This window comes from Mauremys reevesii, linkage group 22 (genome assembly GCF_016161935.1).
Source record: "Mauremys reevesii isolate NIE-2019 linkage group 22, ASM1616193v1, whole genome shotgun sequence".
In the NCBI taxonomy this organism is placed as follows: domain Eukaryota; kingdom Metazoa; phylum Chordata; order Testudines; family Geoemydidae; genus Mauremys; species Mauremys reevesii.
The window spans coordinates 19,170,773-19,193,117 of NC_052644.1; the positions used below are offsets into that span (position 1 = coordinate 19,170,773).

The 22,345-nt window shown below is 60.5% G+C and overlaps 1 protein-coding gene and 1 long non-coding RNA gene across 2 annotated transcripts; both read right to left on the reverse strand.

The window, feature by feature from the left end:
- Nucleotides 1-4,548: 4,548 nt before the first annotated feature.
- Nucleotides 4,549-5,517, reverse strand: LOC120388405. The gene is made up of 3 exons (XR_005590565.1): nucleotides 5,468-5,517; nucleotides 4,910-4,947; nucleotides 4,549-4,629 (listed from the first exon to the last, which is right to left on the reverse strand). It is a non-coding gene; the product is annotated as an uncharacterized LOC120388405 (long non-coding RNA).
- A 2,805-nt stretch (nucleotides 5,518-8,322) lies between these two features.
- Nucleotides 8,323-22,002, reverse strand: LOC120388451 (T-cell-interacting, activating receptor on myeloid cells protein 1-like). The gene is made up of 6 exons (XM_039510272.1): nucleotides 21,810-22,002; nucleotides 14,895-14,987; nucleotides 14,719-14,754; nucleotides 12,893-13,177; nucleotides 11,391-11,829; nucleotides 8,323-8,440 (listed from the first exon to the last, which is right to left on the reverse strand). The coding sequence occupies exons 1-6, from the start codon at nucleotides 22,000-22,002 to the stop codon at nucleotides 8,323-8,325; spliced, it is 1,164 nt and encodes a 387-aa protein (XP_039366206.1).
- Nucleotides 22,003-22,345: the final 343 nt, after the last annotated feature.

The window sequence follows — 22,345 nt, forward strand, 5'->3', positions numbered from 1 at the left end:
TATACATTGAAGTTGGGCCTCTATTATGGTGTCTTTATAAAGGGCCCACGCAACTTGCAGGGATTTCACTTTAGTCACTGTACCTTTTAACTTTTGTCTAACTAACCCCCTCATTTTTGTATAGTTCCTCCTTTTGAAATTAAAGGCCACAGTGTTGGGCAGTTGAGATGTTCTTCCCACCACAGGGATGTTGAATGCTATTGTATTATGGTCACTATTTCCAAGCGGTCCTGCTATAGTTACCTCTTGGACCAGCTCCTGCGCTCCACTCAGGATTAAATCTAGAGTCGCCTCTCCCCTTGTGGGTTCCCGTACCAGCTGCTCCATGAAGCAGTCATTTAAAGTATCGAGAAATTTTATCTCTGCATTTCGTCCTGAAGTGAAATGTTCCCAGTCAATATGGGGATAATTGAAATCCCCCACTATTATTGGGTTCTTAATTTTGATAGCCTCTCTAATTTCCCTTAGCATTTCATCATCACTATTACTGTCCTGGTCAGGTGGTCGATAATAGATCCCTACTGTTATATTTTTACTAGAGCATGAAATTTCTATCCATAGAGACTCTATGGAACCTGTGGATTCGCTTAAGATTTTTACTTCATTTGAATCTACACTTTCTTCAACATATAGTGCCACTCCTCCCCCTGCACAACCTGTTCTGTCCTTCCGATATATTTTGTACCCCGGAATGATTGTGTCCCATTGATTGCTCTCAGTCCACCAGGTTTCTGTGATGCCTATTATGTCTATATCCTCCTTTATCACAAGGCACTCTAGTTCACCCATCTTATTATTTAGACTTCTGGCATTTGTGTACAAGCACTTTAAAAACTTGTCCCTGTTTATTTACCTGACTTTTTCTGATGTGCCAGATTCTTTTTTATGTGACTGTTTATCATCTGATCCGGCCCTTACATTATACTTCTCATTCCTCTGCTCCTGACTATAACCTGGAGATTCTCTATCATCAGACTCTCCCCTAAGAGAAGTCTGTGTCCGATCCACACGCTCCTCTGCAGCAGTTCTTGTGACTGTATATAACCGTGTCTGGCCCCTGCCTCGTTCATTTTATCTGGCCTGCCCTGGACACAGAGAGACTCACAGGCTGGTCTTTGATGCCCGGCACTGCAGGGCCTGAGTGCCGCATAGGAAGGAGTCAACCTGCCACCCCCCCAGGAGGCAGGAAGGGGTCGTTATCCCCATTCTACACAGGAGGAAACTGAGGCTCAGACAGATTCACTTTCCTTAGTGAGCTCCTAGGGGCAGGGACTGTCTCCTCACTCTGTGTTTATGCAGCGCCTGGCACAAAGGGGCCCCCATCATGGCGGGGGCCCTTCATGCTGCCCAAACCCAAGGGATCCAGCGCTATTGAGGCCAGTGTTTGCAGTGGACTCCACTAACGGTGGGCATCTCGGTTTGTGGGCGCTCGGCCTGAGATCCCCCAATACTGAGGCCACCCCACAAGGAAGGACACTTTTGAAAACCGCGAGGTGCTCCCATCACACAGAGTCCAGTCTCCAGGGTCCATTCCCTCCCTGGCTTCTCTGCTGGGAGGGCTGGGAGCCAGGACTCCTGGGTTCTCTCCCCGGCTCTGGGAGGGGAGTGGGGTCTAGTGGGGAGAGCAGGGAGTATGGGGGTCAGGACTCCTGGGTTCTGTCCACAGCACCACCACTGACTTGTAGGGCACAGTGCAAGTCTCTACTATACACTGAGGTTTATAACCTTCAGCTCCGTCCATCACCCTGTAACCGATGTGTTGCCTGGGAAAGATCCCCCTGCTCTGCAGCTCCCCCTGGGGGCAGGGATCCACCCTTCCTCTGTTCCAAATCTCCAGTGGCTGCTGCTCCCCCCTGGCTGGGGAAGCCCCCAGTGACTCCCTGCCCAGACGTCCCCTCTGCTGGGCCCAGGGATCAGGACAGGGCATGACTCTGAGTGTCCCATCGGCGCGGAGACCCCCTGTGGGTCTGGCTGGGTGTGGGGCTGGGAGCCGGGGTGCTGAGCCGAGCCCCTCACCTGCTACAATGATCTCGACGGGGTAGCTCAGATACGACCAGTGACTCTGATCTGTTATTGAGTGACAGTCGCAGGTGTAGCTCCCTCCATCTTCCCGGCTGACACTGGGGATGGGAAATTCAGCCACGGTCCCATCAGGTACCAGCCACACATGCAGGTTCTGGTGTCCAGCTTTATGCAGAAAGAACATGCTTCTGAAACCTCAAACCATGTTCAGGTTTTGGCAGACTAATTTCAGCTTTTCAATTAAAAAAAGCACAACAAATTTTGAAGGAAAGCAGACATTGTCCGTGATTTTTTTCTGCTTTTTAAAAACCCCTAGTTTTCGATCCAGAAAAAGTTTTGATGGAAATTATTTGTCCAACCCTTTTAATGAGCTTTAGTACCTTTTAGCACTAGCTGAGAACCAGTGATACCTTGTAAAGAAGTTTTCTCAAAACTGGGTTTGTGCCAAAATGCGGAAGGTTTATTTTTCCCAGGGGCGCCCGTGGGGGGGAGCAAGTGGGGCAATTTGCCGTGGGCCCCGCAAGGGCCCCCAGGAGAATATAGTATTGTGATTTTTTTGTAGAAGGGGCCCCCAAAATTTCTTTGCCCCAGGCCCCCTGAATTCTCTGGGCGGCCCTGGCTTCAAACCAAACGCGCTGCTTCCGGTAGAACAAACAAACACATTTATTAACTACAAAAGATGGATTTTCAGTGATTATAAATCAAAATACAAGAAGTCGGATTTGGTCAAATGAAATAAAAGCAAAACGCATTCTGAGCTGATCTTAACACTGTCAGCGCCCGTACAGACTTCGATGTTTCTCACCACAGGCTGGCTGGGTGCCCTTCCCCAGGCTCTCCCCTTCGATCAGCGCTTCAGTCGCTGGGTGGTGGTGTCTGTAGATGGAGGTGGACGAGAGAGGAAGAGCCTGGCAAACGTCTCTTCCTTTTATCATGTCCTTTCTTCCTTCTTGGCTTTGCGCCCCCCCCCCCCAATTCAGAGTCAGGGGAGCGTTACCTCATCGCAGTCCCAAACTGACCAGGGAAGGGGGGTGACTCACCCAAGAGTCCAACAGATCCTTTGTTGCTGCCTCGGCCAGTGTCCTGTGGTCCTGTGAAGCTGGGCTGGGTTTGTCCCGTACGTGCCCTGATGAGGTGTGAACTGCCCCTCTGCTCTTGGGGAGCTTTGCCTGGGCTTGTTTTAAGCCATGATGACACATTTTCAGCCTCAAAACTACATACATGAAAGTATAACCTATGACATCACTATGACAACCATGCTCGGTGCATCATGAGCCTTCCAAAGACACCCGAGATGACAATATTTGCATGTTATTATTATTATCATCATATTATAAGGATGAACATGGGGGTGGAGGGTGTTCCCCCCGAGGTACAGAGTGTCACTTGTGGGGACTAGCAGACTTAGGGGGCTCTTTAAGCAGGAGTTAAGGGAAACTGAGGCAAAAAGGAGCCAGCCGATGTCTGAGCAGCCAGGAGCAGGTGGATGTGGGTCAGTGGTGTCTCTGCAGGCTGATCTGTAGGTCCGGAGGCTGCAGGGACCGGGGGTGGGAAGCATCTCATGCCGGGGCCATGATGGTGGAGCTGAGGGGACTCTTTCTCTGCTCATCACTGAACGGTAACAAAGCCTCGTTTAATGGAAAACTGCCCCCCACCCCCTGCAGGGGGGATTCAGAACTGCCCTGCTCTGTGTCCTAGCCCCTGCACTGCTCTCAGCAAGTGATGATTCCCATGTTGCCCCAGGGGCCCTTGCGGGGAAGTTCCAAGCGGGGGGGATTAGTTGTGGGGCTCACCCTGTGCCTGGGGTCCCGAGGAGGGGAACATCGGGGTCAGAGGGTGAAGACCCCTCGATCTCTCGTACGGGCCCTGCCCAGGGATCACTTCCTCTCAGCCCCACCCCCACCCCGGCTCACGGCGATGGAGCCCCCAGCACAGCGGGGAAGGGACGACCCCACGGAGGGGCTGTAAACAGCCGGCGCCAATTGGTCACGGGCACCAGACCCTTCTGCAGCTTCGCCCAGAGTCAGGCTGAGAACCCCGGTGACCTGACAACCGATGCCCCTCCCCAGAGGGGCTGCAACCCAGCGCCGGGCCAGGGGTCCCTGTATAACCAGCCGATGCACCCCCAGGCATGGGCACAGGGGGGTTGTGGGGTGCCCAGGTTGGGCTGGTTTGTGGTTCCGTGTTTATTACAAATCTGGAGATTAACAGGAAGCAAAATAATATAAACAGCCACCTTGGCGCATCCCCTCCCCCTCCCGGTGCTGAGCCCCCCACCCGGGCACCCACATCTGGGTCTGGGCAGGGCAGGAGAATGGCAGCTCGATGGGACGGGGCTGCAGTGGGGGGAGGGCAGCGTCCCCCCTAAATTTTCCCTAGAAGCAGAGTTCTCAAGGCTGGTGCTGCGGAGGTGAGTCTGTCACTCCATGGGGGCTGGCGCCCCATGGCTGCGGGGGGCTCTCACCGTGGGCTCACGTTGATTGTGGCATACAGGCTGGGCTGGGCGGGCTCGGGGGCAGGGGCCAGGCCTCTCCATTTGCCCTGCAGCGCCCGGCTGTCCAGGTCGGCGTAGGTGAGTCCGTCTGCATCGGGGTCTGGCTCCTGGGGCTGGGATGGGAGAGAGTCACTGAGGTGTGTGTGTGTGTGTGTGTGTGTGTGTGTGTATCCACCAACACCCCAACACACACACACACACACACACACACACACACACACACACAGAGCTGGCGATCCCATAAGCCCACCCCCCCTCCCGGCAACCGAACCCCCACCCCAAACCACTGAGCATGCAGGAAAGGCTGGGCGTGGGGAGGTTTGAGGGGGCTGCTGGGGTCCATATGGGTCAGGGTTGGGGGTCAGGCCCCATGGGGGAACAGGGGACACTTACCGGGGTCTGCGTCTCTTTCCCTTCGTCGATGGAGGCGTCTGCAGAACAGAGACACCCGCTGAGCTGCACCCCTGGCCAGCCCAGAGCAGAACCCCACACCCAGCTCCAACCCCCCCATCCAGCCACAGGGGTTCAGAGCCTGGCACAGCCACCCCTCCTCCACCCCACAGCATGGGCCAGGGTCATTAGCCCCATGTTACAGAGAGGAAAACTGAGGCACAGAGATGTCTGGGGGTTACAGCAGGGGTGGGGGCTGGGAGTCAGAACTCCTCTGTTCGCGCCTTGGCTCGGGAGGGGAGTAGGGACTAGTGGTTAGAGCAGGGGGCTGGGAGCCAGGAGTGGATGGGGAACTAGAGCGGGAAGGGAGGGTGGCCCCAGGGAGCTCCTGGGAGTCCAACACTCTCAGCTGACACCGGCTACCTCTGGGGCCCTCTCCTTAGCCCCGCCCAGCAGCAGCTGTAAATCAGGCCCCGCCCCATCTGGGTGGAGCCCCCACAAGCCCCTCCCTTCCCCAGGGGTCCTGCCCCACCCTGGTACCCCCTTGGGTGTGTTACTCACAGAGGGGCTCTTGCTGAGCCGGTGCCTTTAATGCCACCATAGGATTGGTGCTAAAAGAGAAAATTCCCTTGTAAATGTCATATCCCCCGACCCGCAGGGGATATTCCTCAACACACCCAGAGAGCCCCCCATCCTGCCTCACACTAAATCCAGTTCCCAGACCCCACCCCACCCCGCTCTAACCACCAGACCCCACTCTCCTCCCAAAGCTGGGGACAGAACCCAGGAGCATAGGCGGCAGGTTTGTATAATTTTTGGTGGGGCCCAAAATGGTGGTGGCCCCCTGCTCCCGCCAGGGGCGGCTCTAGAAATTCCACCGCCCCAAGCAGGGCGGCGTGTTGCACCGCTTGCGCCGCCCTTCCCCGGTCCCGCGGCCGGGGCAGAAGTGCCTGCGGACGGTCCTGTGGTCCCGCGGCTCCGGTGGAGCATCCGCAGTCATGCCTGCGGGAGCTCCGTCCGAGCCGCGGGACCAGCGCACCTGCCGCAGTCATGCCTGCGGCAGGTCCGCTCCTCCCGGGGCTCCTGTGGACCTCCCGCAGGCATGACTGCGGAAGGTCCGCCGGAGCCAAATGCCGCCCTGCCAGGACAATGCCGCCCCACGCGCCTGCTTGGCGCGCTGGGGTCTGGAGCCGGCCCTGGCTCCCGCCCTGTAAGCCGATATAAAATGAAGCTACAATGCATCAGTGCCACAAGATTACAAAGGTCAATTAAAAGTGGAAAGTCAGAAGCAGCACTTGCCTACTTCAATATACAGTATTATATTTTGTTGCACCTGTTGTGATGAAGTGGGAATGTCCTTAATATTTTCTCTGAATACTGTGTGGGTGCCTCAGTTTCCCCTGCAAGATGCCAACTGAAGGTGTTGGGGACAAAGATCAGGTGGCCTCCTTGTCCGGAAGAGACACAGAGGCCAGAGGAGGGAGTGTCAGTTTGGAGCTGGCTGGGGAAATGGGGAGAGACCCAGAACTTGGTTCTGGGCTCCCCACCCCCCAAGATGGACCTGACAGAGGGGTTCTGTTTTCTGTACCTACAAGCTCTGTTTAAACTGTGTTCCCGTCATCTAATAAATCTTCTGTTTTACTGTCTGGCTGCGAGTCACATCTGACTGCGGAGTTGGGGTGCAGGGACCGCTGGTTGCCCCAGGACCAGCCTGGGCAGACTCACTTTGGAAAGTGCATGACGTGGAAGGGCATGCTGAATGCTCCGAGGTCAGACCCAGGAAGGTGTAAGCTTCTTGCCCTGGAGACAGTCTGCTCCGAGAGAGGAGGCTCCCCCAGAGTCCTGACTGGCTTTGTATGGAGTTGTTCCAAAGCATCACAGCATCCCCTTCCACACCGTGCACTTCCCAGAAGTCCGCACAGGCACTGACACTCCCTCCTCCAGCCTTTGTCTCTTTTCCAGGCATTAGGAGGCCACCGGATCTCTCTGTTCTCCAACACCTTCAGTTGGCACCTTGCAGGGGAAACTGATTTGGGAGAAATGAAGTAAAAGCTGCCCAAACCGAGCTTGAGCACACCTGAATTTTGAGGTGTTCAAATCTGGAAGGCAGGTGCTGGGGGTGGGAGAGGGCTGTGGGCTCCATGGGGAGCATGGCAGCAACTGTCTGGAGCTGCAGGGAGCCAGACACGCTGGTCTGAGTGGCACAGTAAGCGGTTTGGGGGTTGGAGAAGGGGTAGGTAGGGAGTTCCGGGGGGCAGTCAAGGGACAAGGAGCAGAGGGGGTTGGATGGGGCAGAGGTTCAGAGGGGCAGTCAGGGGACAGGCAGCAATTGGATAGGCATGGGAGTCCAGAAGGTTTATCAGGGGACAGGTAGAGGGGTTCTGGGGGGAAGTTGGGTGGGGTCTCAGGAGGGGGCAGTTGGGGACAAGGAGAAGGGAGGCTTAAATAGGGGCTGGGGTCCCAAGGGGCAGTTAGGGGCAGGGGTCTAGGGAGGGGGTAATCGGGGGATAAGGACCAGTGGTGCTTAGATAGGGGGTGGGAGTCCTGGGGGGCAGGCAGGCAGCCCAGAGCCCTCTGTTTCCCGGCCGCGGCTGGGATTTAAAGGGCTCTGGGCTCCCTGCACTTGCAGGCAGCCCAGAGCCCTCTGACTCCCGGCCGCGGCTGGGATTTAAAGGGCTCTCGGCTCCCCGCGTTTGCAGGCAGCCCAGAGCCCTCTGACTCCCGGCCGCGGCTGGGATTTAAAAGGGGCGAAACCTAGCTCCAACTATTGGTGGAGCAGAGCCCCTGACTGTAAATATTCCTGGGGCTAAAGCCCCAGGAGCCCATATAAGTCGGCGCCCATGCCCAGGAGCCCTGTGACCCAGGCAGATCGATCGGGAGGGGGAGGATCCAGGTTCCTACCTGCTCGGTCTCGATGTGGCTCCTCTTCCTGCAGAGGGACACAAACCAGAATCCCCCATGAGCCAATCGGGATCCCCCAGTCCCAGCGCCCGGACACCCCCCCCCAAACCCCGCCCAGGGCAGCAGGGATGGAGGGCAGCACAACACCAGAGCATGCACCGGGGGGAGGGGGAGATTAACTCAGGGGGGCTTTTCCTGTCCCCAGTCCTCCCTCATTCATGACTCGTTATAATGAACCTGATCCATAGGTTGGCTCCCCTGGCACCCCATGTACCGGAGAGGCCCGGTGCCGATGGCTCTTTATACAGGGACCCCTCAGCTGGCGCTGAGATGCGGCTCCTCTGGGGTGGGACAGGTGTGTGTGTACAGGGATTACCCAGGCAGCAGACCCTGTTGAGTTCCCCCCCATCCCCTGCCCTCCCTTGGCTTTCCTGGCACAGTCCCCCATCCCAGCCGTGACCCCATCTGGCCCTGCTTAGCGGCAGGTTTAACCCTTCCCTCGCTGGATGGGGCACTTACTGGCTCGGATTTTTCTGAAACAGACGAAGGCCACAAGGAGGAGAAGCAGGAGGAGGCCGGCGGCTGCTGCGCTCGCCCCAGCGATGATGGGCCAAGTCAGAGGTCCCGATCCAGCTGGGAAACAGCAGCAGCCGTGAGTGCCGGGGGCGGCTGGTCTGTTCCCCCCACCCCAGCCCTTCCCACCCCAGGCGGCGCCCAAGGGGCTGGGACACTGCAGGGCGCAGGCAGCAGAAAATTCTATGGGGAGGATGTTGGGGGCCCCAAGGCATCAAGTGGGGTCAGACCCAGCAAGATTTGGGGGATTTGTAGCACTAGGGGCACTGGGCTGCAGGGGAAGGGGGGGCTCAGTAGAGGGCGCTCTCCCCATCGGTCAGGGCTGGCCCCATTGCCCCAGCACGGCACTAGGGGGCGCTGTCTGAGCCAGCCTGGCCGTCATTTCTAAGGCATTTCACCCCCTTCCTCATGGCCACACCGGCTCAGTCCAGCGGGCCCATCTAGCCCGGTATCCCGCCTCCCAGGCTGGCTGCTCCCAGCTACTTCGCAGGGAGCTCCAGGGCACCATCCCCCATGGCCACTGATGGGCCCAGCTGCCCCCAGAGGAAGCCTCCGGCTGCCCCATTAGCGCCAGGTTCATGTCTGAGCAGGAGTCTTCGCTCCCCTCCCAAATCCATCAGCAGGGGGGAGTCACTGCCCCTGAGAACAGCCTCCATCCATCCTCACCGCTGGGCAACCACTGGGGGAAGCTGCCCCAAAATCTGTGACTCAGTAGATTCTCCCCCCGGCCCTGGTACCTGGCCCTGGGCTGCCCGGGCGGGTGGGAGCCGGGGCCGCTCCAGGCTGGGTCAGGTCGGCTTCCCCTGCGGGAATAGAACCAACGTCTGTTGAGGTGGGGGGAGGGGCTGAAACACCGACTCGGAGTTCGCCCCACACTGGGGGGCCCCAGAGCCCCGGCCGCTGGGAGAACAGGACAGGAGAAGCCCCAGCACCCTGACCCGCGAAGCACGGGGGGGGGGGGAGGGCGGCGGCGGGGGAAGCCTTAGCACCGGGACCTCCCCAGCGGCCCCGGGACGGGAGGACTCTCGCTATCCGCCCCTGCCTCAGGGCTGGGGGACTCTCACTCCCCGCTGCACCCCGGGGCCAGGGCGTGGGACAGAGCTTCTCCAGTCTGGGGGTCACAGTGTGTGTGTGTGGGGGGGGGCAGAAAGTAGCAAGTGGGTTGCAGGGCTGCAGTGTGGGGACAGAATTGGGCGGTGCCATGGGAGGAATAGGGGCAGGGCCCCGGGAAGGGGCAGAAAGGGGCGGAGCCGTGGGCGGGGCCACAGGCCGAGGAGACAGAACAGCAGAGGGATGCGGGTGGAAGGGGGGGAGGGATCCCCCCTTGCTCTGGCCCAGGGCCCCAGGAAACCTTAATCCACCTCGGCCCGTGACTCAGCATCGGTCGCTACTGTTAGTCCGGGGAGGATCCCCCGGAGGCACTGGTGGGTGCTCGATCCCCCTCTGCACCTGGCCCCACCCCGACTCCAGCCCTGCCCCACCCCCATTCCAACCCCTCCCCCAAAGTCCACACCCCAACTCCACCCCCTCCCTGCCCCTAGTCCAACCCCTTCCCCAAATCCCCACCTGCTCCCCTGAGCGCGCCGAGTTCCCGCTTGTGATGAAGTGGGGGAGGAGTCTTGTTTTTTCTGTGTTATCCAGGGGGTTGCATGCAGAGGGGGTGGGACTCAGTGCCCCCGGGTGTTACTGGTTTAACAAGGTGAGGGGAGAGGGAGCTTGTGGGTACAGAGGACCAGAGAGAGAACTTGGGACCCCAGCCGATGGCCTGGAGGATGGAGACCCCAGCGACTGGGGACCTGGTGACCTGGAGACCCAGATCAGGAGTCGTAGCCGGTTCTGGCCAGTGGGAGGACAATGGGCTGCGGGGAGAGGACCCCGGTGACCTGACCAGCGGGTTCCAGCCAGACGGGCCAGAGGGGGGCTGAGAGGAGAGGAGACCCAGGCCACCCTGGTTATGACCCTGTTTCCCTGGAGAGAAGACAATGGACAGAGGCGGGGTTGGGGCCGGAGATATCGGAGGCCCATCTGGGAAGCAGGGGGGCTCTGGGCTGGAGAGGGGGAGCAGGCAGAGCCCACCTGGCTGCAGGGAGACTGGGATGTGGTGGGCTGAGGGAGGCCAGGCCTGAGGCCCTGAGAGTTTCCTGTGCTGGGTTCAGATGCTCAATGATCCCTCCTGTGTTACGCTGGCGGAGAGTCGCTCCGGGCTAGAGAACACTGTTGCATCAACCCCTTCGTGGGGTGAGGCCCTGGGGGTCCAGAGCGAGTGGACTCCCTGAGGGGGCCCATGGCAGAGACAGACGTGCTAAGGCTCAGAGAGGGGCGGCTCCAGGAGGTGGAGGGGCCTGACCCCGAGAGAGAGTGGGACCCCCGAGAAGGGCTGTTGCACTGAAAGGGGCACCCACCCCCCACATACCGCATGGGGCCACGAGTGGGCACTATCTTTGAGTCTGTGACAACGCTCCTCCCCTCTACCTCCCAGAGCTTGTTACGCTGTGAAACAGCTGTTTTGCAGCAGCAAGCACTGGGAGGTAGGCGGAGAAGCAGGGACGTGGTGCGCTCAGGGGAGGAGGCGGAGGTGGAGGTGGGGAGGGGACCTTGGCTGTTTGTGGGTGCAGAGAACCCAAAGTTGGCGCCTATGCCTGGGCCCTGACTCCTCTGTGCGTCCCCAGTGCGGGGGCAGCCGGGGGAGCATCCCCTGGGAAAGGCCCCTGCTCTGCAGCTCCCCCTGGGGCAGGGCCGGCTCCAGACCCCAGTGCGCCAAGCGTGTGCGTGGGGCGGCATCATGCCGGGGGACAGCTGACCTCCCGCAGGCATAACGGGAGGTCTGCAAGAGGACACCAGGAGCTGCGGGACCGGCGCCCAGCAGCGCGCCCCCTGCGGCATGCTGCCCTGCTTGGGATGGCCAAATTCTTAGAGCCGCCCCTGCCCTGGGGGCAGGGATCCCCCTCCCTCTGCCCTGAATCTCCAGCGGCTGCTGCTCCCCCCTGGCTGGGGAACCCCCAAGTGACACCATCCCAGATCCACGACACTGTGTCCCCTCTGCCGGGCCCAGGGCTCAGGGCAGACCCTGGTTCTGAGAGTCCCATCAGTGCAGAGACCCCCTGTGGGTCCGGCTGGGGGTGGGGCTGGGAGCCGGGACACTGAGCTGGACCCTTCACCTGCTGCAAAGATGTCGACGGTGTTGCTGGGCAGCGAGGAGACGAAGGGCTGTGACTGGGGCCGGTAGCTGCAGCTGTAGTTCCCGCCGTGCTGCCGGCTCACGTTGAGGATGTGGAACTCGGCCATGTTCCCAGCAGGGCCCATGTGTTGCTGCGGGTTCAGGTCTCCAGCCTTGTGCAGGAAGAACCTCACGTCCCCGCGCTGCCCCTGACACCGGATGGTGACGTTTGCTCCTGGGGCCGTGACCCAAGTGGGGCTCAGAGAGATGGAGGGTCTGGGTAAGCTGGGATCTGCGCACAGGAGACAGGCTGTGAGAGCCAGACACGGGCACCCACCCAGCCCCAGCTGGCCCCAACCACATGCAGATCCAGAGGCCCCAGGGCAGAGATTCTCTCCCAGATCCCAGAGTTCCCCCCACCCAGAATCCCGGCCCTGCGAGCTGGGCTCCCACCCCACAGACACTGAGCCGTGGCTCCCTAGTGCTTGGGATCCTCATATGCCGTGTGTGGCCCCTGCCTCATCCACTGCCCTGCACAGAGCGACTCACAGGCTGGTCTCTGGCAGGGCCTGAGCCCCACACAGGAAGGGAATCAGCCCCCCGGGTGGCAGGGAGGGGTCATTATCCTGGTTCTACACAGGAGGAAACTGAGGCACAGACAGATTCACTTTCCTCAGTGAGCTCCCAGGGGCAGGGACTGTCTCCTCACTCTCTGTTTATGCAGCGCCTGGCACAACGGGGCCCTGATCATGGTGGGGGCCCTACATGCTCCCCCGACACAAGGGATCCAGCGCTATTGAGGCAGCGTTTGCAGAGGTCTCCACTAACTGGGGGTGTCTCGGTTTGTGGGCGCTCGGCCTGAGATCCCCCAAGATTGAGGCCCCGCCCCAATGAAGGACACTTTTGAAAACCGTGACGTGCTCCCGTCACACAGAGTCTGTGGCCGCGCCAGGAGCTGGGCCAGATCTCCTGGGTCCCAGCCCAGCACCATGTCCACCAAACCACTGATTCTCCTGCAGCCCCTGCCTCATTCAGCCCCGGCCGGGGCACAGCCTGGGGCGGGGCCTGGAGAACAGAGGTGATGGGATCACGGGATTAAATAGTGACTCACGGTTCCTACGCACAAGGGGCAGCGTTAAAGTCGCCTCCCTGCCCCAAGTCTCCAGGGGCTGCTGCTCCCCCCTGGCTGGGGAACCCCCCAGTGACTCCGTCCCTGCTCCCCGGCCGGGCGTCCCCTCTGCGGGGTCAGGGCTCAGGGCAGAGCCTGGCTCTGAGTGTCCCATTGGCACTGAGCCCCCGTGAGGGTCTGGCTGGGGGTGGGGCTGGGAACGAGGACGCCGAGCCGGGCCCCTCACCTCTCACCACCAGCTCCACAGGGTCACTAGGGTCCGACACGGTGAACGGCTTCGATTGGCTGTGATAGGAGCAGTTGTAGCTCCCGCCGTCCTCCCGGCTCAAGTTGTTGATGAGAAACAGAGCGAGAAAGTCCGAATTCACAGTTTGGACATGGCGTCCCTCTTTATTCAGCACGAACTGCAGGCTCTCGTGCTGGCCGCAACACTGGACGGTCACGGCTCCCCCCAGGGAGACCCCCCAGCTTGGGCTCAGCAGGGAGATGTTGGGTTTGGGGTAGCTGGGCTCTGCAGTGGGAAGCAGACAGGCCGTGAGACACAGACCCCGTCACTCACTCCTGGGGCCCGTCCTCACCCCGCGGCCTCAGTGGTGGGTCAGACCCGGCGGCCCTGGGGACGGGCTCCTGGATCCCTTTCCACGGGGGCCCAGAGTTTCCCCTCAGCCCTGGGCTCACAGCATGAGACACGGAGCCACCCCAGCCCCTGGGGCCCAGAGCTCTGCTCCCCACTGGTGACAGGCCAGGCCAGTCTCCAGGGTCCATTCACTCCCTGGCTTCTGGGCTGGGAGGGCTGGGAGCCAGGACTCCTGGGTTCTCTCCCCGGCTCTAGGAGGGGAGTGGGGTCTAGTGGGGAGAGCAGGGAGGATGAGGGCCAGGACTCCTGGGTTCTGTGCACAGCACCACCGCTGACTTGTAGGGGACTGTGCAAGTCTCTACTATACACTGAGGTTTATAATGTTCAGCTCCGTCCATCACCCCCTAACTGATGTGTTGCCTGGAAAAGGCCCCTGCTCTGCAGCTCCCCTTGGGGGCAGGGATCCCCCCTTCCTCTGTCCCAAATCTCCAGTGGCTGCTTCTCCCCACTGGCTGGGAACCCCCCCAATGTCTCCATCCCCACTCCCCGGCCAGGCGTCCCCTCTGCTGGGCCCAGGACTTTACGCAGAAAGAACTCCGTGTCCGGGTACAAACCCTCCCCCGAGCGCCAGCACCCTGCTGGGGCTCACCCAGATCGTGGGTTTGGGAAATTCTCACCCTGATGTCAAGAAGAGACAGGAGTTAAACAGGGGAGACACCCCACCCCCACCTCCTCCCGCCCCAATTCAGTCCATCAGTCATTCGGCCTCTCTAGGAGTCTGTCCCCTACCAGGGTTGGCACTGCCTGCCCATGGGGCTCGGGGGCAGGGGGTTCACCCAGACGTAGCTCAGGACCCGGCTGCATGAGAGATCACCTGCCCCCCCGCCAGCCCTCCCGAGGCCAGCCAGGGAGCCTGACCAGTGGGCCCCCTGCAGCTCTGCCCCCCACCCCGGGGTTGGAAATAGTGTCTGTGACCACAGACTGTGGGAGCCGCATATGATTCACTTTTCCCCAGGCCATGGGAACGGGGGGCTGCAAGTGCAGGGGAGGAGCTGTTGAGGGGGGGAACTGGGGGTGGGGGCGGATCTGGGGGGTTCTCCCCATGGCTGCACTGACCAAGAACATTTTGGTTCCCCAAGGGGGATCTAGAGCCCAGAGACGGGCCCTGTTAGCGTTTGTACGAGCTGAAATAAATCCAGGTGCCACTCCCGATCTTCACAGCCTGGTGGGGACAGAAGTTTGAACCCAGTGGATGGTTCAAATCCCAGCTGCTTTGCCAGAATCCGGGAGCCAGATTCGGCTCCTAGCTGCACCATGGGTGCGTTGGGGCACAGAACGGGGCCGGGTCTGAGCTCCCAGGGGGAGTTTGGGTTGAGTTTTGGGGAAGGTTCAGGGCTCTGTTCCTCTGCTCTCCACTCCATGCATCCCCTCCCCCGTCCTTGATGTTACCCACCTCTGCACAGACTGATACTCACCTCCCCTCGCCCAGCTGTGCCCGGCCAGCCAGCAGCCTGGAAAGGAGACAGCTTGTTAGGGACCAGATCCCAGAGCAACTGGATCCTACACCCTGGTCTCAGACCCTCCCCATGGACACACCCCGGTCTCAGATCCCCTGTTATGGGCACACGCCCTGGCTGTCTCTGATACTCACCGAGGAGGAGGATGGTCAGAGCAGACACCATGATGGGGCAGTGGGGGCCCGTCAGTGGTGCCACCAACACCCCAGTGGTGAGCTCCACCGAGCCTGAGGCCTGAGTGTGAGGGGAATGAGGAACTGCGCCGGGGGCTGCAGCCCCAGGAAGCCCGTGATGCACTCGGCCCCTTTCTTCCCCATCAGCTGGTTTCTCAGCAATCTGCAGCCAAAATCTACCATGGTCAGAGCAAAGCCAGATCCCAGCAAACCACATCCCCTCCGGCAGCTGGGCTCCCAGCCCCACAGACACCTAACCTCAGCTCCTTAGTTCTTGTGACTGTATATACCCATGTCTGGCCCCTGCCTCGTTCATTTTATCTCACCTGCCCTGGACACAGAGAGACTCACAGGCTGGTCTCTGATGCCCGGCACCACAGGGCCTGAGCGCCGCATAGGAAGGAGTCAACCTGCCACCCCCCCAGGAGGCAGGAAGGGGTCGTTATCCCCATTCTACACAGGAGGAAACTGAGGCACAGACAGATTCACTTTCCTTAGTGAGCTCCCAGGGGCAGGGACTGTCTCCTCACTCTGTGTTTATGCAGTGCCTGGCACAAAGGGGCCCTGACCATGGCGGGGGCCCTACATGCTCCCCCAACACAAGGATCCAGTGCTATTGAGGCCAGTGTTTGCAGAGGACTCCACTAACGGTGGGCGTCTCGGTTTGTGGGCGCTTGGCCTGAGATCCCCCAGTACTGAGACCACCCCACAAGGAAGGACACTTTTGAAAACTGCGAGGTGCTCCCATCACACAGAGTCCAGTCTCCAGAGTCCATTCCCTCCCTGGCTTCTCTGCTGGGAGGGCTGGGAGCCAGGACTCCTGGGTTCTGTCCCTGGCTCTGGGAGGGGAGTGGGGTCTAGTGGGGAAAGCAGGGAGGATGGGGGCCAGGATGGGGGCACAGCACCACCACCGACTTGTAGGGCACAGTGCAAGTCTCTATTATACACTGAGGTTCATAACCTTCGGCTCCGCCCATCACCCCCTAACTGATGTGTTGCCTGCTGTGAAGGAGCAGGGGCTGTCTGTGTGCTTGGTAGGCAGAGACAGGTATGCAGCTGTAACATGAGCCTGGCCTGGGGGAGGGGAGGTCTCACCTCTGGCTGGAGGTAGACAAAAGGGAACGGGGGAGTGGAGGCATTCCTCGGTTTTGGGAGCTGGGAGGTGGGTTTCAGGGGATCCTAGGCTGGGATCCAAGCACCCTGAACCCCCAGAAAGGCCAGATTGAGGGGTCCTGGCTCTGCACACAAGCTGGGCTGTATCCTGTGTTCCGGTTGTTCAATAAACCTTCTGTTTTACTGGCTGGCTGAGAGTCACTGTGAGTTCAGGAAGAGGGGTGCAGGGCCGGACTCCCCCACACTCCGTGACAACTGGTGGCAGCGGTGGGATCGGCGGCACCCCGTGGACAACGCTTCCTGCAGTAAGTGACTGGGGAGCAGTAAAGCGAAGGGGCGATTCACCCCTGGGCGAGTGTGGCCAGAGAGCAGGACTTTGCAGTAACAGGGTCCCCCGGGGGATCACAGCGAGCGATCCCAGGGGCGGAGGAGTCTGCAGCTCGACCCTGGCAGAGAGGTGGTGACCTCAAGGACTGGCACACTAGGGGTCCCCCTGGAACCCGTGGGGAGTGGCGAGCACCCCAGCCTGCGAGCGGCCAGCAGGAAGATGTATTCCCAGAAGCGCAAGTGTGAGCTGGTGGAGCTGTGCAAGCAGGGGGGGCTGCGCCATGGGAAGCTCACCAAGGCCCAGCTGATTGCCTGGCTGGAGGAGAGAGATCGCAGGAATGAACCGGTCCCTGTCTCTGAGGGAAGCAGCCGGGCAGATGCAGCGCAGGCACCAGTGTCTGTACCCGCTGGGAGTGGCCAGTCGGCGGATGAGGGCTCCTCGAGACTCCCCACCCCTAGGCGTAGGGGGAGGGGGAGGAGGAGCCCAGCTACGGAGGGCACCGTGACCCCCCCGGCCAGCAGGGGATCGTCCCGGCGACGCTCGGCCTCCGTGGAGCACAGGCGGCTGGACTTGGAGAGAGAGATCAAACTGAGGGAGATGGAGATGGAAGACCGGCAGAAGCAACGTGAATTCGAGGCGAGAGAGAAGGAGAAGCAACGTGAATTTGAGGACAGGGAGAAGCAGCGTGAACATGAGCTGGCCATGGCCCAGCTGAAAAGCAGGGAGGCCCCAGCTGCGGTGAGTGAGGGGGGGCCCAAGCCTACAAAGAGCTTCGATACGAACTTCCTGGCCCGGCGTAAGGAGGGGGAGGACATAGACACCTTCCTGACGGCCTTTGAGAATGCCTGCGAGCTGCACAAGGTTGACCCCGCAGACAGGATCCAGTGCCTCACCTCCTTACTGGACTCCACCGCCGTGGAGGTGTACAGCCGAATGAAGGGGGAGGAGGCGCGGGACTACAACCTGTTCAAAGAGGCCCTGCTCCGCGAGTTTGGGCTGACCCCGGAGATGTACCGGAAGAGGTTCCGGGGTCAACATAAGACCCGGGAGGTCACATACCTACAACTGGTCAACCGGGCGCAGGGGTACGCCCGCAAGTCGGGCGGGGGATGGCAGGGAGGAGTCTCGAGGGAGCAGGCCTGCCTCAACGCAGAGAGAGAGTCGCCACGGGACCTCCCAACGGGGCCCTTTGGAGAACCCCCACAAAAGGGGAATGTCCAGCATCAGGTCCACCCGACCTCCGCGAGGGGACCCACGAGACATGGGCTGCTTTCACTGTGGCCAACAAGGCCACATACGGGCCCAGTGCCCCAAGCTCAGAGACAGACCAAGCAGACCCAACCCGCAGAGGGTTGACTGGGTAAAGACCCAATCGGAGGAGGGGCAACATGCCCAAGAGAGGGGGGCTGGCAGCGTCCCACCTGGGAAGGAGGGAGGAGGGCCCCCGGTCAGCGCCTCTGGGGGGCTGGATGCTCCGGTCCCAAGGGGCTGCTACAGGGTGGCCACGGGGCTGCCCCTCCGGAGCGAGTGCCTTGTTCCCCTGGAGGTGGATGGGAAGAAGGTCACTGGGTACTGGGACACCGGCGCAGAGGTGACGCTGGCCCGGCCCGAGGTGGTGGGCCGAAATCGGATGGTGCCTGATACCTACCTGTCCCTGATGGGCGTGAGCGGGACCCCATTCAAGGTGCCTGTGGCGAGGGTGCACCTGACGTGGGGTCAAGGAGGGCCCCAAGGATGTGAGTGCACCCCATTTGCCCACAGAGGTGCTAATGGGGGGGGACCTCGAGACCTGGCCCGGCAATACCCGGGGTACCCTGGTCGTGACCCGTAGTCAGAGTCGGCGCAGGGCTCTGCACCCTGACAACAGGGAAAGTACTCTGCCCGAGTGCCTGGCGGGGAGGGAACGCCCAGAGACACGACCCAGAGAGGCTGCGGCCTCAGACCCAGCCGGTGAGAGAGAGCAGGTCCCCATCCCTGTCCCAGCTGCTGAGTTCCAGGCCGAGGTGCAGAAGGATCCCTCCTTGCAGAAGCCCAGGGACCGGGCTGACCTCAATGCAGCACAGACCATGAGGAGAGGTTGCAAGGAGAGGTTCCTGTGGGAGAAGGGGTTCCTGTACCGGGAATGGGCTCCCCCCGGGGAGGTGGAGGCATGGGGGATTAGGAGGCAGCTGGTGGTTCCCCAGAAGTTTCGCCACAAGCTGCTGTACCTGGCCCATGACATCCCCCTCGCAGGGCACCAGGGAATCCGGCGCACCAGGCAGAGGCTGCTACAGAACTTTTACTGGCCTGGGGTCTTTACCCATGTCCGGCAGTACTGCCAATCCTGTGACCCCTGCCAGCGGGTGGGGAAGGCCCGGGACAAGGGGAAAGCAGCTCTGAGGCCTTTGCCCATCATAGAAGAGCCTTTCCAGAAGGTGGCCATAGACATGGTGGGACCTCTCAGCAAGGCGACCCGGTCAGGGAAGAAACACATCCTGGTGGTGGTAGATTTCGCCACTCGATACCCCGAGGCGGTGGCCTTGTCCTCTACCGAAGCAGACACCGTGGCGGATGCGCTGCTGACCATTTTCAGCCGGGTGGGGTTCCCCAAGGAAGTCTTAACGGACCAGGGGTCCAACTTCATGTTGAAGCTGCTCCAGTCCCTGTGGGAGAAATGTGGGGTCCGACCCAGCTGGGCCTCAGCGTACCACCCCCAGACCAACGGGCTGGTGGAGAGGTTCAACGGGACGCTAAAGATGATGCTAAAAACATTCATGCACCAGCACCCACAGGACTGGGACAAGTACTTACCTCACCTGCTGTTTGCGTACAGGGAGGTACCCCAGGAATCCACTGGGTTCTCGCCGTTCGAACTGTTATATGGAAGGCGGGTAAGGGGGCCCCTGGACCTGATGAGAGACGAATGGGAGGGGAAGGCCGCTCCCGATGGAGAGTCGGTGGTGGAGTATGTCCTGACCTTCCGGGAAAGACTTACCGAGCTCATGGGCCTGGCCAGGGAGAATCTGGCCCGAGCCCAGAGGAAGCAGAAGGTCTGGTACGACCGCACGGCGCGGGCCCGCGCCTTCGCCACCGGGGACCAAGTGATGGTTCTCATCCCCGTGAGAAAAAACAAACTCCAGGCTGCCTGGGAAGGGCCCTTCAAGGTTATCAAGCAACTAAATGAGGTAAACTATGTGGTGGAGCTGTCGAACCGGGCTCATCACCGCCGGGTGTACCATGTGAATATGATGAAGCCATATTATGACCGAGGGAATATGGTGCTGGCCGTGTGTGGGCACTGGGAGGAGCCGGGGGATGACCCTCTAGTGGATCTATTCCCAGGGACAAAGGCTGGTTCCCCCCTGGAGGCGATCCCCCTCTCAGATCAGCTGACCCCAGCTCAGCATGCTGAGATCAGAGGGGTGCTGCAACTGTACCGACAGTTGTTTTCCAACCAACCTGGGCGCACTAATTTGACCGTCCACCGGGTGGAGACTGGGGCACACCCCGACACGCTGCTCCCTTCGGGTTACCGGGAAGACTGCCCAGGACCTGGAAAGGGAGGTCAGGGACATGCTGGCTTTAGGGGTGATTCAGCCGTCCGCCAGCCCCTGGGCCTCCCCAGTGGTGCTGGTCCCCAAGAAGGACGGGTCGATCCGGTTCTGTGTGGACTATCGAAAGCTCAATGCCATCACTGTATCTGATGCCTACCCCATGCCAAGGCCTGACGAGCTCCTGGACAAGCTGGGAGGCGCTCAGTACCTCACCACCATGGATCTTACAAAGGGCTACTGGCAAGTGCCGCTGGACGCAGATGCCAGGCTGAAATCGGCCTTCATCACCCCCCTGGGGCTCTATGAGTTTCTGACCCTGCCCTTTGGCCTCAAGGGAGCGCCGGCCACCTTCCAGCGCCTGGTGGATCAGCTGCTGAGGGGGATGGAGAGTTTTGCCGTGGCGTATATTGATGACATCTGCGTCTTCAGCCAGACCTGGGAGGACCATGTGCTCCAGGTTAGACAAGTGCTGGACCGACTCCGGGAGGCGGGGTTAACCGTAAAGGCTGAGAAGTGCAAGGTGGGGATGGCTGAAGTATCTTACCTGGGCCATCGGGTGGGGAGCGGCTGCCTAAAGCCGGAACCGGCCAAGGTGGAGGCGATCAGAGACTGGCCCGCTCCCCAGACCAAAAAGCAGGTCCAGGCCTTTATTGGGATGGCGGGGTACTATCGGAGGTTCGTGCCCCACTTTAGCGCCATAGCCGCCCCCATCACTGAGCTGTGCAAGAAGGGGAAGCCAGACAAGGTGGTCTGGACTGAGCAGTGCCAGCAGGCTCTCCAGGCGCTGAAGGAGGCTCTGCTCAGAGGCCCAGTTCTGGCAAACCCAAACTTTGACAAGCCCTTTATGGTGTTTACCGACGCCTCAGACACGGGCCTGGGGGCGGTGTTGATGCAGGAGGATGAAAAGGGGGACAGACACCCCATCGTGTACCTGAGCAAGAAGTTGCTACCCCGGGAGCAGAACTACGCGGCCATCGAGAAGGAATGCCTGGCCATGGTGTGGGCCCTGAAGAAACTGGAGCCCTATCTCTTTGGGCGCCACTTCACCGTGTACACCGACCACTCTCCCCTGACCTGGCTGCACCAGATGAAAGGAGCCAACGCCAAGCTCCTGAGGTGGAGCCTGCTCCTGCAGGACTATGACATGGACGTGGTCCACGTGAAGGGAAGTGCCAACCTGATAGCGGACGCGCTGTCCCGGAGAGGGGGCCCCGAACTTCCCCAGGTCACTGGGCAGTGACCCCGCTCAGTTCAGTCTCGGAGGGGGGAGAGGTGTGAAGGAGCAGGGGCTGTCTGTGTGCTTGGTAGGCAGAGACAGGTATGCAGCTGTAACATGAGCCTGGCCTGGGGGAGGGGAGGTCTCACCTCTGGCTGGAGGTAGACAAAAGGGAACGGGGGAGTGGAGGCATTCCTCGGTTTTGGGAGCTGGGAGGTGGGTTTCAGGGGATCCTAGGCTGGGATCCAAGCACCCTGAACCCCCAGAAAGGCCAGATTGAGGGGTCCTGGCTCTGCACACAAGCTGGGCTGTATCCTGTGTTCCGGTTGTTCAATAAACCTTCTGTTTTACTGGCTGGCTGAGAGTCACTGTGAGTTCAGGAAGAGGGGTGCAGGGCCGGACTCCCCCACACTCCGTGACACCTGGGAAAGGCCCCCCCCTGCTCTGCAGCTCCCCCCGGGGGCAGGGATCCCCCCTTCCTCTGTTCCAAACCTCCAGTGGCTGCTGCTCCCCCCCTGGCTGGGGAACCCCCCAGTGACTCCATCCCCACTTCCCGGCCGGGTGTCCCCTCTGCTGGGCCCAGGGCTCAGGACAGGGCCTGACACTAAGCGTCCCATCAGCGCAGAGACCCCCCTTTGGGTCTAGCTGGGGTGCTCTGAGCCGGGATGCTGAGCTGAGCCCCTCACCTGCTACAATGATCTTGACGGGGTCACTCAGATACAACCAGTGACTCTGATCTGTTATTGAGTGATAGTCACAGGTGTAGCTCCCTCCATCTTCCTGGGTGACGCTGGGGATGGGAAATTCAGCCACGGGCCCATCAGGCACCGTCCGCACCTGCAGGTTCGGGTGTCCAGCTTTACGCAGAAAGAACTCCATGCCCGGGTACAAACTCGCAGAGCGGATGGTGACGCTTCCCCCGAGCACCACCACCCTGCTGGGGCTCACCCAGAGGGTGGGTTTGAGAAATTCACGCCCTGCTTTCAACAAGAGACAGGTGTTACACAGGTGAGACAACCCCCCCCACCTCCCCTCCTCCCCAATTCACTCCATCCGTCATTCTGCCTCTCTAGGAGTCTGTCCCCTACCAGGATTGGCACTGCCTGCCCATGGGGCTCGGGGGCAGGGGGTTCACCCAGACGTAGCTGTGATGAAGTGGGGCATTTTCTTGTGTTTGCCTTGGTTTTCCAGTGGTTGCATGCAGAGGGAGTGGGACTCAGTG

What these genes read in the sequence shown, in the direction of transcription:
- LOC120388451 (XM_039510272.1), bottom strand. Translation starts at nt 22,002, where the DNA reads ATGGAGTTCTTTCTGCGTAAAGCTGGACACCCGAACCTGCAGGTGCGG. An exon ending in CGTCAAGATCATTGTAGCAG is followed by an intron (nt 14,988 to 21,809) that starts GTGAGGGGCTCA and finishes CTCAGGCCTCAG; the next exon opens with GCTCGGTGGAGCTCACCACT. An exon ending in GCACAGCTGGGCGAGGGGAG is followed by an intron (nt 13,178 to 14,718) that starts GTGAGTATCAGT and finishes TTCCCACTGCAG; the next exon opens with AGCCCAGCTACCCCAAACCC.